Raw genomic sequence first — 17,697 nt, 5'->3', positions numbered from 1 at the left:
CCCCTCACTGCAGTGCGCAGTACCACAGGCCCTCCTTCTCAACCTCAAGATCGCCCCTCCTTCTCAACCTTTGGACACGTGACGGGACGGCCCCTCCTTCTCAACCTGCTTCACGTGACGAGCTTCACTGATGACGCGTTGCATCCCGTTTCCGGGGTAGCAGTTCTGTTCTGTTAATCATAGCGTCAGAACCTGCTTCACGTGACAAGCTTCACTGATGATGCGTTGCATCCCGTTTCCGGGGTAGCAGTTCTGTTCTGTTAATCATAGCGTCAGAGTATTAACTATTTTAACATATACCTTGAGGTCTGTGATGATGGCGAGTGATCTGTCGCCATTGGCAACGCCATTTAAAAATGTAAAATTCAAATCATATTTTAATGTCTATTTGCATGTTAATTGCATCAATTATTTCAGTTATGACTCAAGAAAGGGCCTTCATTTGTTTTTTAACGTACACCTTTTTAATTTTAATACGCCTTTTTAATTTTAATACACCTTTTTAATTTTAATTTAATTTTAATTTCAGATGCAATATTGTATATTTACTCACTTTTTACTGAAAAACATGTGATATAAATGAAATCATATAGTACTGTATTTCCTACCAGTATTTAAAGGCCATGTAATGCATCTAACACAGGTGTTTTTTAACATGTAGTTTAGATATCACCAGAATGAAAATAAATAAAAATGTTTAAAGTTTCGTCATAATTAAATGACATATACGTTAAAAACCGATGTTGGTTCCGAAGTTTGCCGAGTACGCCCCCGATCACTCCCGAACGAGCGGTGACGTCACACGTGGCAAACATTGCCATTTTGATCAAATCAGTCCAAATGGCAAGCAACGCGATAACTTCAGACAGCGACAGCGACAGCGATCATTCAAGCTCAGATTCGGTGGGTTATCTGGATTCAGTTACAGAAGTAGAGAGTGAACCAGCTAGCCTTTCACTTCAAGGCATCTTGCCTTATAAGTACGAGCCTCCTGCCCAGCAATCGAACAACGAGGCAGAAACTTGTGAAAGAGAAGCGGATTCCGCAGCCGGCGAGACTCGAGTCGGCAATACACAAGTTATTGAGCCGTTTCCGCTCTACATCCTGAACTCCTCCCTTCGATGCAATGCACTTCCGTTTTGGCGGACTGGGTTTGTTTTGCTAGCTAGCTCCGTTGTGCCGACAAAGCACTGATATCGCAGAGACAAAGAGGATATAACAATTACAACATGAAGAAAAGTGGTTCGGGAACTACGTGTGCGGTAGTTGGTTGCAATCACTCGAGAAAGCACCTGAACGAGTGGTTAGATAGAGAGTGCTACGACCACAAACCAGCACCCAGCACCCACCCATGTTGTTCATTAAATACAGATAAACACAACAAATACTGCATGCATTGTATTTTTTAATATTATATATGAATATTTTCATAGTGATGTAATTGTGTGGGCTGCTTTTATATTTTAATTTGTAATACCTGTTAGGATTAAACATGTGATCTTTCTTGTTGAAGCCATTTCTTTAGTTTCCTCTAAACAATTAATTAATTCAGTGTTATTTATGTACAGTATGAGCTTAATATGAATGATGAACTGTGTTAAAAGAAATTGTAGCACTCTAAGGAACATATGAAATGCAATAATGCAATAACAGTGCAATAATGAAATTAAATTACATCAAACTTTATTTCACTCAAACAGTACAGGCACATATGATATATTGCACAGCATAAAGAGATCATGTAAATTGTGCATTATGTAAACAACAGACAACTGTTGGCTCCTGTGGGCATGACCTAAATAAGGCAGTTTATTTTGGTTTTAAAATGCTGAGATATTTACTGCAGAACTGTAACCTTCCCTCAACAAAATCGTCAACAATTTCCCAAGCTAGCATCACTGTTAGCATCGAAATCGCTGTGTTTACACCAGTGCCCGTCTGACTGTTTACACCGGTTTACACCGACAGACGCTGTGCAAAAGACTTCCGGCGGAAATGAAGTGCATTTGTGTAGGGTTATGGCGCTACCCGTGGTTTGTCGCGTAAACTTGTCTATACTGAATGGTAAATTCTGTTTTATTTAATTTGACCTGCACTAAATGTCGATCTTAATTTGTCAACTGTTCCTCACACGTCCGGCAGATATTGTTTTGTTTTTTAATGTTATGTACAATATTCAGGTGTACATGTCAATGCTGTGAAAGCATGCCCACTGCAGATGAATGTGTTTGCTGCAGAGAGATCTGGCAGGTGATGGAACAAATAGACAGTTTGCAACCTACTGACCAGATAGCAGAGTCCTGCATCGGGTCAGGTATCCGCGGGTACCCGACGGGTGACCCGCAAAAAAGGTGATTTGCAGGTGGTATTTTTTCAAACGCTTTTTTCCGGGTTCGCTTCTGGGTAAAACAAAGATGATGCGGGTCCGGTTGCGGGTGTTGCATAATAAATATATTTAAACAATAATAATTTAGTTTAATGTTTAAATCCTCAGACCTCTCCTCCGCGGTACCGAGCATAATCATAACCTCTGCAGTGCATCTATCTGCTGCTGAGCGCACCACATTCTGAATGGCTGAGGTGAAGCTCTCTAGCGGAGAATACAGCATTTTCAATAACTCTTCCTCAAGAGCGAAATCCAACGTCTGGGAGGCTTTTGGTGTCATCCTAGATGGAGAAAATAAACAACATCCCAGGCTTTTTGAGCCAAATATGCAACTGCGTGTGTTAATAATTGCACGTTGTCACTGCTTATATGCGGGTTCGGGTCGGGTTGCGGATCATGTGCCGGCGGGTCGGGTCGGGTTGCGGAACTAATTGGCAATATGTGCGGGTAGCGGGGCGGGTTCGGTACTGCACGTCACGGGTGCGGGGCGGGAGCGGGTCTTGAAAATCAGACCCGTGCAGGACTCTGCCAGATAGAAGACACCGAAGAGAAACCAAGGTGCATTATTAGCCACCCAGGCTTTAGAGAAGGCTGTCTCAGTGTTTGGACACTGAAAATAGCGTATCTTCAATACAAACAACAACACATAGCAGTTGATGGCCCACTACACCAGTAAGTAAATATTGATTGACCCAACTGCCTATTGCAGCTTTGCTTTCATATAATACTTTTAGTCGCTACAGATATGGTACACTTTTAAAGATACCATTAAACTCTTTCAAGCAGTCAAAAACAGCTTGGCTTTTATTTTTTCTGTGTATGCAAGTTCAATGTATGCTTGGGAAAAGAAACAACTACACAGGTGAGGAAATATATAAGAGGTCTATGATTCTGTCAAGCAGTCATGTATAACCTCATATTTATTTTGTACAAGTAAAATACAAATATCATGTAAGCCAATTTGTAACCATTGCTACATAATAGTACTACATAACATTTTATTTTTCTCCAAATATATTTATAATCTGTATACTTTTTTTTCATTAGGAAGCATCGATATACAGCTTATCGACAGTTTGTACGTTGGTGCTGGGGTGTACTCGGCCCAAAAATCAGAGTCCCGCTGCCTGCATGTGCAGTAACCGAGATACGGAAGACTTACCCTGAACCGGGAGGCCGCTATCAGGGATTTCAATGGCCAAATCTGTAATTTGACATAAGTCATGCAGCTGAACTGGTTAAAATGGTTTCGCATGATGTAAATAATTTACAAAGTACATCATTTACAATATTATTTTTCCAAAGAAACATGTAAATATAACAACATTTTCCAAATCACAAATTTGTAAGATTGTATTAATTTACTGTTTGATAAATAAAAAAGGGTTCTTTTGTTAATTTTTCACTTGTAACATTTTTATCTTTATTGCAGTGTACATTAGTCTTTTTGGTATATGTGCGAGCCCACAAATAATTAAAAGTGGTAAAAATAATAAAGATATTCAGACGTAATTCATTTTTGGCCTTACTTATTTCACTTCAACTTTTATATATTTCAGTCACTAGGCAAGTTCACTGTACTCTGGTGACATTTAGCTCAAGCTGGCATAACACCTGTAGTAACTTAATTCTGACCCGAGTTTTGTGCACAATCTTCCAGCACCCATGATCAATGTTTATAGCAATCAGGAAACATTCACAGCTCACAACTACACATCGCTTCCCCATCATGAATTGTTAGATACAAAAAGTTTAGCGAGGTCCGGTTACACATATGTTGAGCGAAAATAGCGGAAGGATACAAAACAAACAATCCAGACGAGGCTGGTGTTTGCCACGTGTGACGTCACACAGCTGGGTTAATGGCTGGCAAGCTTTTCGCTACCGGAGCGGAATAACACGGGAAAGTGGCACACATTTCATGTTATTTGGGGGGTATTTATGGAAAGAATCATTGATGTTGATATGTCAAATGAAACAGTGGAAAGTGATGAAGCGATTTATTAACACAGAATAACATTTATTTTGGACATTACATGGACTTTAAAAAAATATATTAAAAAACTGCCATCGTATTGACAAATTGATAGAATTGACAGGATAATATCAATGGTAATATAATACTGTGAACAGAACCATTCCGCATACTGTACTTCTACTTTTGATACTTCAAGTACATTTAGCTGATAATACTTATACTCTTTTAATTAAGAAACACTTTGAATTCAGGACTTTCAATTTTATTGAACACAGAGACAGGGACAGGACAAAATAAAACAGACAGATTCTGACAACTATTACATTTTGAGGCATTAGTGAACCTAATACAGATTGTAACAGTTCCCCCCCAGCAGCGCTCACTGATGACGCCTTCAAATTATGGCCTGCTTCTTTTGTGGAACCTCTTCATCCTGAAATATATTTGACAAAGAGAGGTTAAATGTTTAACACTCACACTGGTTCAAGACTTTATCATTTTTGATTCAACAACTTCTACCTGCATTGCCTTTTCCTCCCGTCGCCTCTTGCAGTCCTCCCGTCGCCTCTTGCAGTCTTGCGACCTCTCTTGTTCAGACCTTGGTGAATGAAAGACAAACATTAAAAACATTAATTAAAAATGATATAGTCTAGTTACAGTGTAATAAATAGTTTCAAGAATGCAAATGTAAATTGTAAAATTAAAGAAACATAAGGCATGGGAAAGTTTTTCAGGAGAACTAGGCACCACCAGTGCCTAATTTGCTGCATGTTTGTCTTGGAATATAAAAAGCACACAACCAGATGGGTCAACAACATATGTCCTGAAAAGTCTTGTATCCACAAGTGATATCAATGAAGAACTGAAATATTAAACAGTTATTTATACATACCTCATTGAAGTCAAATTGGGCTCTTGCCACAATGTAAAGTGCGTACTGTAAATAAAGAAATAGTATATTATGTTAGGTTGTTGTGATGCTATGGTGTTTATTGACAAATAATATTCCTCCGTGAATGTTGTTTTGGATATAAAGAAATCACAGCATGTCTCAAACTATGAGCAATAATGGAGTGCATAGCATGCTGAAAGCATTATACATTTGTATACACTATTATAAACATAAAAATAGGACTACTATATGTATATTGTATATCCAGTATCTTACCATCAAAACAAACACCCCACAGTTGTTCGAGAAACCTTGTCTTGGTAGGCCCTGTAGTGTGAAAAGTCAAAAGTGTCAAAAATGACAATTACATCATACTCTTCAGTCTTCAGTAGAATCATTTTAACAAATCTAAACTGGACATCATCCACACCAAGACTTGCCCAGGGCACAAGATCTGAGCAAGGTTTCTGTGAACACAATGCATGTGAAAGTTAAGAAAAAGTACAATTTAATTCAACTTTATAAGTACTCGAAAATCAGGCAGAAAATCTTTGAACACTGTTGGAACAGGAACAAACTTGAACTTCCAAAAAAAAAGTCATTAAGGGGTAAAACAGAACAGCCCCGCAGTCAAGTGGCATCTGTGGTTCTGTTCAATGCTTTTTATTTAATACAATGCATCCCATGTTAGTTCAAATAAAACAGAGCCATAGATTAAAAAAAGATAGACAAGTGGTCTAAAACAGAACTACCACTGTCCGGATGTGATGTAGCTGTTCACCAAAACACCTGAATGGTTTGGTGCGACTATCATCTCTCCAGCCAGTGCCACGGAGGGGATCTAGAAAGAAAATCTCCCTAGCTTGTGTCCTCAGTATATGTTAATATCACATGTTCCAATATCAACAGGTATACTTTGACATACAAACGTTATATTATAAAGGATCTGTATTATACAACTAAATTAAGCGTTGAATTTAAAGATAGAAACACTATTTTCGGCATGGCAAACTTCATTGTACAGTAAACAAACAATAGCAAAGACTGAACTACATGTACTGTACTTACACAGAGTGTCCAGTGTCCAGGTTCCCACACTGGAAGGAGAAGCCATTGGAGAAGCCGTTTGCTGCATTTTCCTGGAAAAGCAAAAAAAACAGTTGTGTCGATGTGACTACAGTTATGAGTTGGTACAAGAATATGGAGCAGCAACATGGATAATCATGATAAAAATAGCGGCAGGTGTTGCATCGGATTCAGCGAAGATGGTGGAAACCAGGCAGCTATAACATGGCTATTGGCAGCAAACACGCCATCTACTCTCTGTAACAGATGTAGTTTCATAATGTAATATCTTATAATTGTTTGGTATAATATAGTATGTTTTATACATATATTTACATATTTTAGAACAGCTTCAATACCTTCTCAATAACTGTAAGACAGCTGTTCAGGATCTGGCAGAATACAAACACACAGTCAGTAAAATACAGAGTACATGAAACATGCCAACAATTAAAACAAAATCAGTTAGAAAAAGTACAAGAAACAAAGAGCGTGATCACTCTGATTACCATCCCATCCATGTCATTTGCCAAACCCAAACTCCAAAGATCTGACCGCATGAGAACCATCTTGGTCACAAAGGCTATATGTGTGTTTGGACTTTGGGTCTTGTCCAGAACCTGTGCCAGCTAAAGGAAGAAAAAAGAAAATGAAAACTGGCATTTTAAGTAATATTTAGCATACATACAATATTTTTGAACTGCTGACTAGTTCACTTTACTTTTATTTTTTTAACCTCCTGAAGCTCCTGTCCCCAGCAACCTTTGCTTGCCATAATTGTATTGATACTAAAGTCTCCCTGGTCCTTGGCATCATTCACTTGATAAAAAAATCAACAACACAAAATGTATGTCTTTATACAGTATGACTTGTATGAATACAAGTTGTCAATATCAAGCAGATAACTTACACTCCTGTTGCTCCTGACCATCTCTGTGGTGTTCTGACAATGTAGTGGCCATCACAACTTGTGAAGGAGGAGCTGTTGAAATTAAATAATATTAGTTTTTAGTAGATATCTCCAGATAACCACATAAAAGAACAAGAACATAATGATTCTAAGAAATGCTTCACCTAATGATATCCTCCCATTGACATCAAGCTGTATTTCCATATCTGCTGGGATGATTTTTCTGTATTGCTCTTTAGCTTTGTTGTTTTTTGTCACATTGTAGTGGTGCAGTATATTTCTTTGCAGAAATATGTGTGTTGAGGGTGTTGTCATGTTCAAAAAGTAATTGTTTTTCCTCATTCCTGAGAACAGTTGTTCCGCACATTGACTGTTTATGCGCCCCGCCAGCTCTGGCACAAGCTCTATCCTTCTGAGAACATCCCTTTCATCTTTGCTGTTCCCCTGGTGGAATACATCACTCAGTGCATAATGCTCCAAAGAACCAGTGAGAGGGTGGCCATTTTCATCTGTTGGAACTTTGGGGTGTTTCAACCATGGCATATTCACATGAAGCTTGCCCTCTGAAGCCTGCTTCATGTTCTCCGGAGTAGGCTCCATTAACCGCCCTTGAAAAGGATGAAATGTCTCTGGCTGTCGACCGTTACCATGCACCGCCACTCCCCTTGAATAGTCATACACAGTGACATTGGGAAAGTGTTTCCACGACAGCAAAAGATCCACATAATCCCGTGGGCTCTCTGCTCTGAGGTTAAATTTAACTGAATAGACAACCCCACATGGGCAAGTTATCACAGCCCAGCCACCTGAAAGCAGAGGTATAAGTTAGTAACATTATGGTAGGGATCTTTGGGGATGAAATGTGTTCAAATACATAACTCCATGATCTGTGTGAAAAACGATGCAAATCACGAAATATGAACCGGTGTAATCATCTTAGAATATAATTATGATGTTATTTCACTAACCTGAGGCACCCCAAACTTTTTCAAAGACTTTGTTATAAGTCACTCTATTTGACATCTTATCTCTAAGTCTTAGGACAAGATCTGTCTTGGAGCCTTTTGTGTCCAGACCACATTTTTTGCTGAGTGCCCTTACTTCCTCTACCTGTTGTAGAAATTAATTAGTAAGCCAATTCTGCAAATAAAGTATACTTTAATTACATGCATGGTGCATTTTCCAAATTATTTCACATTATAATCACCTTCAAGTTGATGATCTCATCAGAAAGCCGCTCCTCAGTGACCTCCAGGTACTCACTGTCATCTGACATTGTAGTTGTAGGGATCTTTTCAAATTCAGTGTTCAGGATGAGGTCAGAGTGCCTGGTTTGTGGCCCGATCCATGGTGCCCAGTTGTTGTAACTCAGAGGCACAACAAAGGGGTTCTTCTTACCATCTTTAGGGACAATTGTAAAATGCATTGTTTCAGAAACCATTCTAATTTTCATACATTCATATAATTCAGACAAACATTTGGGTCTCAATAGCTGGCTTTTCATTCTGCAATACCTACATGGAATGAAACCCCGACTGAGCATTTCCACAGCCACAGCATCCCAGAATTTCTTGAGGTCCACATGTCCATCATATTCTTGGGATGGTCTCTGAATTTCACTGACTGTTATATGAAACATTTGGGATTATCGCAGATAACAACATTAGGACAACCATGTATACCCTGCTATCATATTATGTTACATGCATTAACAAATTAAATGACAATAACAGTATAGTGCCCAGCATGGTATTGCAAGGCACAACTTGCATAATGTTGATCTTATTGTAATTCAGACAGCAAAAAGTCTATACATATTACGGCTGATCAAACTCACCTGGCATATTAAAGACACCTTTCTTGTGAAGGTCCGTCACAACAACAGGTGAATGGTAGGCATGGGCGGTATAATTTTTTTCATACCGTCATACCTTGCTGACATCATACCGTGGTATACGGTATATGACGGTATCAGTCCCAATTTAAGGGGTCATTTCTCCCCCAAATTATTTTTTTTATCACTATATCAACAGCCCCACCAAAAATATTTTCCTCCAGCCGTCACTTACGGTATGACTTGGGTCGACTTGAGTGAGGTGGCGTTCGGCGGCAAATAGATGTTTCGAACGGTATTATATGTTCGGTGTAAAATGCAGCCCGAGCCGGTAGACGCTCGCAAAGTGCCGCGACGTGCGCGCAAGTGCAAAACAAGAGCTGCATACATGACACATTGTGCAAATGGCACATTTTGAGATGGGATACAGGACGCGTTTGTAGATGTCCGACGTTGTTTCCATAGTGAGCTAAGTTAACAATATATCATCATACATAAACATTTTCCGGGAGTAAATACTTGACTTATTGAATAAAGTTTGCTATATTCACTAACTAGTTTGGCAATATTATTCCGTGCATGTGTTAAAAACCTTATTTCCATTTGATTCATTGGATTACTCGCGTGAATGTTTAGCACGTAAATGCTTTCGTTTTTAAAACCGTCCGACCTCGACTACAAAACCATCAACCAGTTGCATAGGATTAAAAAATGTCAACACTCACTCACCCCATCTTAAACATTCCAAAAGAAGTGCCTCTGTCTCTCGTTGTGCTGGATGAAGTCACTGGCGACGAGTAAACCCAAAGTAGTCCCAAACAGGCGCAGAGGCATTTTTCTTTTTTACTAGTTGTCCGAGTTCGGGGCCGGCAAATGCTGCCGCCGTCTTACTCAGCTCAGCTCTGTGCTGAGCTCTGAGTGCGGGAAAGACGGACTGCCCTCCCCTGCCCTCTGCTGGCGCGTGCTGTGCATTACAACCAATGTCGTCCCTGTCAAAACTCCGTGTCAGTGTAATAGAATGAAACGCATCTGTGATTTGGCGCACAGTCTGTGACGTCACGGTATTGAAAATCATACCGACGGGATTTCGAAATACCCTGGTATACCGTCATACCGTCATACCGCCCAAGCCTAGTGGATGGTATCCACATGTTACACATGCATAAATGTGATCATGGTCAGTAAGGGCCTCGAAATGTAGATAGGCATGGAGAACCCTTTCCTTGTTCGGGAAAGACACTTTCTCTGTTGTTTCAATCATTTCAATAACTGTGCTGACAGCAGTATGTGTCTGAAAAAATGTTGAGAAAAAAGTAAAAATTTCAATACACATGTAAAATATCAGTTTGTGACCCACATTAATGCTAGATTAACTAATCAATACCAAAACATTCCAGTTACTTTTCTGTTTCTGCCAATTTACTTGTTCTATGTTATAAATTATCTTTACTAAATTACTATATTTTAATTATATTATTGTAACCTGAGATCGATCACTCTTGCCATAACAACACTTTCTTCACTGATGTTTGAGTTACTATGGCTTTTTGGCAGAAAATGGGGATTCGGATAATAACTAATAATAACAATACAAATTACTAAAATATATATAGCGCCTTTCATAAACCCATTGTTGATTTAACAGAGGGACAAACACAAAACTCACTCTGGGACAGAACACACTGGGACTACAAAGAAAAAATAAAATTGGGAGGCAGATGAGGCTAACTGAAATTAACCAAGGTCTATCTTTGAATTTATTTTACATGAGCTCCTTCAGTAAATACAACACATTAAGTTCTAAATCTACTCACCTGTAATGCATTCCTTATTGTCAGGCACAAATGCAGAGAAAGGATTACGTGGTCATCATAATTGTGGAGCCCATCCTCCCACTCCTGGTACCTGTACATCAGGCTGCAATTCAAACATTTTTTTCGGTAGGTAGATATGCCTGAAAAGAAAATGTTAACCAAAATATTACTTGCCGTCCTAATGACACCAGTAAAACTATTTCTTCTTTTATTATTTGTATGTCTGAATCACGGACATTAAGATCATACAAATGTTACAAGATAAAATCAATAGTACAACTGTGCTTTTACTGACCTTCCGCCACCCCTGTGGTTGTGAGAATCCTGCTTTTTGCAGTGATCAGCACTGGATTACTTAGGGGGCCATTGCATTCCTTACACCTGGCTTCTTTAGGGATGAGGTGCTTCAGATGAGCATCTAGTGCACCGGCATCTCTTGACTGCTGGATGGTAGCCTGTGGGAGTTCCGCTGGAATTTTTGTATTACCCGATAGGTAGTTTAGCATCCGCTTGATGCCAGTCTTACTAGGTGGATAATGGTCCTCTCCTGGTACACTATCCTGCTCAGTGAAAGTATTTGGTGGAATGGATTCTTCAATATCCGTCGACTTAACTTTCCTGAACAGTTGTCTTCTTGTGGCAAAGAGGTGCCATTTCCCGATGGCTTTATGGGTGCATGATTGTCTTGGTTTAGCACAAGGACAATGCCAGCTGTTCTGCTTGCTGTCGTATGCAACCACAACCCTTCCCAGCCTACTGTAGTATGAAGCCTTAGGCTCATACACAGAAATTTGATATTTGGTTTCTGGTCCACCAACAGTGAGCAGGACAGACAAGGGCACACCCTTAGCCTCTGCCTCTTGTTGCCACTGTACAAGACTGGCCTTGCACTCCTCACCAAACCATTTCTCCTGAACCATTGTAGCCAATGATTCCTTTTGCAAAGTTAATTGTTTGTTGCGTGCAGGTGGGCAGTACAGCAATGATTGCAAATGCTGACATTCATAAGGCAGCATACCACTTCTTCGGGCAAAGTCAGCATTGAGTTCACATAGATGAACCTCGCACATGACTTTATGTGTTGGTCCCCAAGTATTTTTAATGACGTGTATTGGTGTTGCTGGGCCTGAAAATGTCTTCTCCACTGCAAACACACCATTGTGTTCATCAATACACTGGCTTTGCAGATGTCTTTCCTTGGAGACCGTTTCAAAATATGTTGTGTGCTTGCGACGCACATGTGTTTTATAATTGTTCTTGTTCAATTTTAGATTGCAGTGTGGACAATTTACAGTGTTTTTAGTAGGGATGCACCGAATATTCGGCCGCCGAAAATTATCGGCCGAAAATGGTTAAAAAGGCTCTTTCGGCTTTCGGCCGAAAGGGTTCTAGCACCGAAAAAATATCACCGAATGTCAGAGAACAGGGTTACGTTGGTAAACTGACGTGTTGTTGTGATGACGTAATCAAAACGCGGCGACAAGCACGGCGCGCGACCATGCTCGCGGCTGGCTCACAGCCAACATGTCTGCCGCTTGGAGATATTTAAAAATATCAAAGAAAGAGGCGCGGATTGCGATTTGTAAAACGTGTTCAGCTGACAATTCTCGAGGGGGTGTAACTGCAAAGACTTTCACCACTTCGGGATTACTCCACCACTTGAAATCAAAACACCCGGACAAATATGCGGAGTAAGATCAAATCACAAGAACTGACAGCGAGAGACTGTTCAGCGCTGCCTCTCATGTGCTTGATGAGAAGAGGAACAGACTTATGGCTGATAAAGCAGAGAAGCTAATGTTCATTAAAAAGAACCTCCCACTTTTCCTTTATAAGTAAACAAGGCTGGCTTATCATAAGCTTATCTAGTTCTACATGTCCACTCTATATCCACTTTCCTGAACAATTTTCATTGTGAGTTATAATTCACCATCTCAGGTTATCATTCAGGGGAAATGACAGCAGCACAGTGTTCAATATATTGTACTTTCGGTATCGAAATGATACAATGTTGTTTACATTGCTCATGAGGACAGACCACCTTATTTGCAGATTCTTGAAATTGTAATTGATAAACTGAAGCCATTTCTAAATTGTAATTTGTAATTGATTGTGGATTTTGTATCCAGTTTTCACTTTATGTATCTTTATACAATGTTTACTACTTTGCTTATGAGGACAGACAGCCTTATTTACAGATTCTTGAAATTCAATTGTAATTTCATTTGTAAATAGTTACATTCATGTGGATTTATCCAGTTTGCACATTTGTATGCATGCACTTATAGGTGCATTTGTTGTTGTTGAAGGCCTGGCTGTTACAGTCTTTATTTACACTATTTTGTTGTAGGCCTACTGGCCTAGATGTTTATGCAGTTTTAAAGCACCTTGGCTTTGTTCTGAATGCACTTTGTTGTAGTTATCCTACAGAGAAAAGAAAATGCACTTGACTTGGAATTAATGTGCTGTATGCATTCAAAAGTGCTGAATAAATGTTTTATGGACCCATAATAGTGATTATTATTTAAGTTAAGTTTTGCCATAATCATTTATTTTTCCATAATCGGGCAGCTGAACAACATTGGTAAAAAAAATGTATACATTATATATATATATATATATTTCTATTAATCATTTTCGGCCTTTCGGCATTCGGTTTTCGGCGAACTGTTTCCTATTTTCGGTATCGGTTTCGGCCAAGAATTTCCCATTCGGTGCACCCCTAGTTTTTAGGCCTATGTCGCTTTTCAGGAGCAGGATGACGGGGAGCAGGTGAGATGGTGGGGGGAGCTGGGCAGGTGCTGCAGTGAGCAGGTGAGATGGTGGGGAGAGCTGGGCAGGTGCTGCAGTGAGCAGGTGAGATGGTTGGGGGAGCTGGGCAGGTGCTGGAGTGAGCAGGTGAGATGGTGGGGGGAGCTGGGCAGGTGCTGGAGTGAGCAGATGAGATGGTGGGGGGAGCTGGGCAGGTGCTGGAGTGAGCAGGTGAGATGGTGGGGGGAGCTGGGCAGGTGCTGCAGTGAGCAGGTGAGATGGTGGGGGGAGCTGGGCAGGTGCTGTAAGTCGCCCTACAGTCACAGCTTTTGGCTCATATGAATAGACATGCCGTAAAAACTGGCCCCTTAATTATGGTCTGTGAGCAATAAAGACAATGAAAATGGCTTGTTGTTCTGCAGCTGAAGCCACACTTAACAATTGTGAACTCTGAAAACAAGAAACAATAGTAAAGTCAATAAGCTTGAAGACATTAAGCTCTCATTGTAAATAATGTGAAAATACAGATAGCACTAAAAAGAGCAATTTATTATACCTCTGTGTCTCACAGAAGAATGGCTTTTGGCATGGTATTCCACCTGAAGCCTCTGACCCTGGTATTGGCAGAACGGGCAGTGATAACTGCCAGAATTACAAATATACACTTTTGGGCTCTCGTTATGGTGTAAGTGTGTGATGTGTTTCTGGTCAAAGAAAATAAACACAAACAAAATGGTTAGGCAATAGGCAGGAATAAAATAAGCTGCATATACATTTATTTTGTAAAAATCGAATTGAAATATAGTTTATGCATAGTTTTTTCAGGACTTTGCTTATACAGCAATCCTACTGTATAGTTATTAGTATTAGTATTAGTACAAAGATAGGTTAGCATTTTTCGCTCGGGGCTAATTCAGAGGCTCATTGTTAGCATTTTGTGTTTTTTTTGAGAACTTCTTTTTTTATATGGATATAAAATATTCATAATTTATTCAATATTAAGGTTCCTTAGACGTTGTTTCCTACAAATGACGCGATTTCGGCCTAAGAAAATAATATATTACTATCAATCAACACATTTTCAACCAAAGCAAAAACAAATAGTTAATTTATTCAGGGTTACTTACCTCCATCGTACTCTGACGCTGATTAACAGAACGGAACTGCTACCCCGGAAACAGGATGCAATGCGTCATCAGTGAAGCTCGTCACGTGCCTCAAAGGTTGAGAAGGAGGGGCCGTCCCCTCACGTGTCTCAAAGGTTGAGAAGGAGGGGCGATCTTGAGGTTGAGAAGGAGGGGCGTGTGGTACTGCGCACTGCAGTGAGGGGCTTCTCTTTGAAAGCGCTGGAGACGCTGTAGTACATTAGCCATGCCTGTAGGTGGTGCTGTAGTCTGCCACAAAAGCAGCGAAGAAGACTTCTCACAGATTCAGCCCTTGCAAAAACAGGGCTAAAAAAGAGCAAATAGAGCGAAATGAGGCATGGCTATATGATCTGTTTGGTATTTTGAAAAACTTTGCAGAAATGTTTATATACTGTAGGTATGGCCCTACAATATATTATTCAAATATAGCATGATAGGTCTACTTTAAATACAAAGAAATTGGTTAAATCTGTTGACATAATACATTTAATTAAAGTCAAGGTTTCAGTTTGTTGTGCTTGTTAAGGCAGAGAACGGAGCTACCCAAATGTAGGAGACAGGTATAGCTAACCTAACACCAAATACCTTTATTTTCTGGTCCAGTGAAAAAACTGAACCTTTGACGTTAATAACCACATGGAAGGATCTGAGAAAGAAGGACTTAAATACAAGCTGAACTAATGAGGGGATGAAGTGCAGGTGTACTGGAGATCAGGTGGTTGCAGGGCTGATGGAGAACAGGTGGAACATATCTATCTTTTTTCCAACCCACTCTAGATTTGAACACGCCCACTTCTGCATGATATAATCATCCATAATGTATTAAGAGATCGTGACCGTCCCCATCTAAACAATGCTTAAGTAATATCATGTTGACTTTAGCTTGGGGGGAAAATCCATATGAGGCGCTACATTTTCATTCATTTAATGTAGATCACACTACAAACTACCGTCTCCCTCATCTCCTGCCATGGCAGTCAGTGCAAGTTTAAATTATACTGCAAAGAGTAACAACGGAATATTTAAACCAAAGCTCTTTATTTACCAAAGCTCTGTCACTGCCCCTCATCGTCCTTTTGACTGTGCCATCGACCTGCTACCTGGCGCACCCATCCCTAGGGGGCGCTTATACTCCATCTCGGGACCAGAGCGGGCGGCCATGGACGATTACATCTCCTCCTTGTTGAAAGCGGGAATAAGCCGTCCCTCTTCGTCACCTGCTGGTGCAGGATTCTTCTTTGTGGGTAAGAAGGATGGGTCGCTCAGGCCATGCATTGACTACAGCCCATTGAACGAAATAACTGTTAAGAACCGCCACCCACTCCCACTGATGTCTTCAGCATTTGAACTGCTTCAAACAGCTAAAGTTTTTACCAAACTCGATCTTAGGAATGCTTACCACCTCGTCAGGATTAGAGAGGGAGACGAGTGGAAAATGGGGTTCAACACCCCAAGCGGACATTATGAATATCGGGTCATGCCCTTTGGACTATGTAATGCTCCTGCTGTATTTCAGGCCATGGTAAATTACATTCTGAGAGAGTATTTTAATGTTCCTGTTTTCGTGTATCTGGACGATATTTAGATTTTCTCCCCAGATAGTCAGTCTCATGTCATGCATGTCTGCCAAGTTCTCCAGAAGTTCTTGAGAATCAGTTGTATGTGAAAGCTGAAAAGTGCGACTTCCATGCAACCACTGTCTCCTTCCTGGGCTACATTGTCACCGCCAATCAGGTGCAGATGGATCCATCCAAGGTCAGTGCGGTGGCCAACTGGCCCACTCTTGATAGCAGCAAAATAGTTCAGCAATTCCTGGGGTTTGCCAACTTTTACCGGAAGTTTATACGCAACTTCAGTTATGTAGCCGCACCTTTGCATGCTCTCACCTCCTCCAAAGTCTCCTTTCAGTGGACCTCCCAGGCCGAGTCCGCCTTCCAATGCCTCAAGAAAAGATTCACCACGGCACCTGTACTCACTGTTCCGGATCCCCAGAGACAGTTTGTGGTTGAGGTTGACACATCCAACGAGGGCATAGGGGCTGTCTTGCAGAGGTGGGGACTCGAGTCACATGACTTGACTCGAGTCAGACTCGAGTCGCATATTTTTTGACTTGAGACTTGCTTGACTAACATTGATAAAAGACTTGACTTGGCTTTGACTTGGTATTCATGACTTGAGACTTGACTTAAGCTTGAGACAGATGACTTGAAAGGACTTGACTGTTTAAAATTAAATATTTGCGTTTGTTTTTGTAGTGGGATATTACGTTTAGTTTTTTCGAAAAACGTGATTATAACGCCATGCGCGCAAACCTGGAAACCCACTAGACGGCAGGAGTGTAAGTTAACATGGCAGCGGCTAGCTTTACTCCAAAAATAGTTAAGTTTGGATTCAAGGATTATTTTGTCGATGACGCTAATAAGAAGAGAACAGCGGTATGCAGGGTCTGCAGCATAAAGATCAGTGACAGGACCACCACAACATCCAACTTCATTCGTCACTACAAAAAAAACCCACAGAGAAAGGTAGGCTACGTGACTGTGTTGTGTTAGCTAGAAAGCTAACGTTAAGTTTAAGCTGCGTTAGACTTGGTTTCAAATCGATTAAGCAAAGAGAAGACAAAACGGGGTAAATGAACACTAGAACTGCCAAGGGATTCATTTTTGACTAACCCTGATACTGACGGGCTGTCAGGAGAAAGAGAGAGAGAGAGAGAGAGAGAGGAAAAGAGATGCCTCGTTTATTTCCCCTGTGTTATTATCAGAAGTTACTGGCAACTTTTGAATAATGTAGTTCATCTACTTTTAGTAGTTTGTTTAAATGTTTAAATTATGTTGTTTTTGTTTGTAGAAGTGCATCATTCCTTGATTTATTGTAAAATGAATCTGAACTTTTTGATCTGTTATGATGATAAACTGAAGC

At 40.3% G+C, this 17,697-nt stretch overlaps 2 protein-coding genes across 7 annotated transcripts in view; one reads left to right on the top strand and one right to left on the bottom strand.

Moving 5' to 3' along the window:
* The window catches only part of LOC307033384 (uncharacterized protein), a 226,357-nt gene that overhangs the window by 53,159 nt on the left and 155,501 nt on the right, over positions 1–17,697 (top strand). The window lies entirely within an intron of this gene.
* Positions 4,611–13,931, bottom strand: LOC307033311 (HMG domain-containing protein 3-like). Of its 6 annotated transcripts, none has more exons than XM_079671737.1 (16): positions 11,175–13,931; positions 10,880–11,019; positions 9,069–10,356; positions 8,750–8,854; positions 8,439–8,632; positions 8,200–8,341; positions 7,396–8,037; positions 7,232–7,303; positions 7,043–7,140; positions 6,831–6,950; positions 6,681–6,713; positions 6,325–6,395; positions 5,533–5,583; positions 5,257–5,301; positions 4,884–4,962; positions 4,611–4,797 (listed from the first exon to the last, which is right to left on the bottom strand). In XM_079671737.1, exons 3-13 carry the CDS (start codon positions 9,073–9,075, stop codon positions 5,535–5,537), a joined length of 1,533 nt encoding a protein of 510 aa, XP_079527863.1. In that variant the 5' UTR covers positions 9,076–10,356; positions 10,880–11,019; positions 11,175–13,931; the 3' UTR covers positions 4,611–4,797; positions 4,884–4,962; positions 5,257–5,301; positions 5,533–5,534. The 6 variants fall into 6 exon arrangements, with proteins under 6 accessions (XP_079527863.1, XP_079527865.1, XP_079527861.1 ...); XM_079671739.1 differs by having other exon boundaries at positions 9,795–10,356; XM_079671735.1 differs by having other exon boundaries at positions 8,750–10,356.

The sequence above is a fragment of the Notothenia rossii genome, assembly GCF_949606895.1.
Source record: "Notothenia rossii genome assembly, chromosome: 1".
Lineage (NCBI taxonomy): Eukaryota > Metazoa > Chordata > Actinopteri > Perciformes > Nototheniidae > Notothenia > Notothenia rossii.
This window is presented reverse-complemented; position numbering and strand designations above follow the sequence as displayed.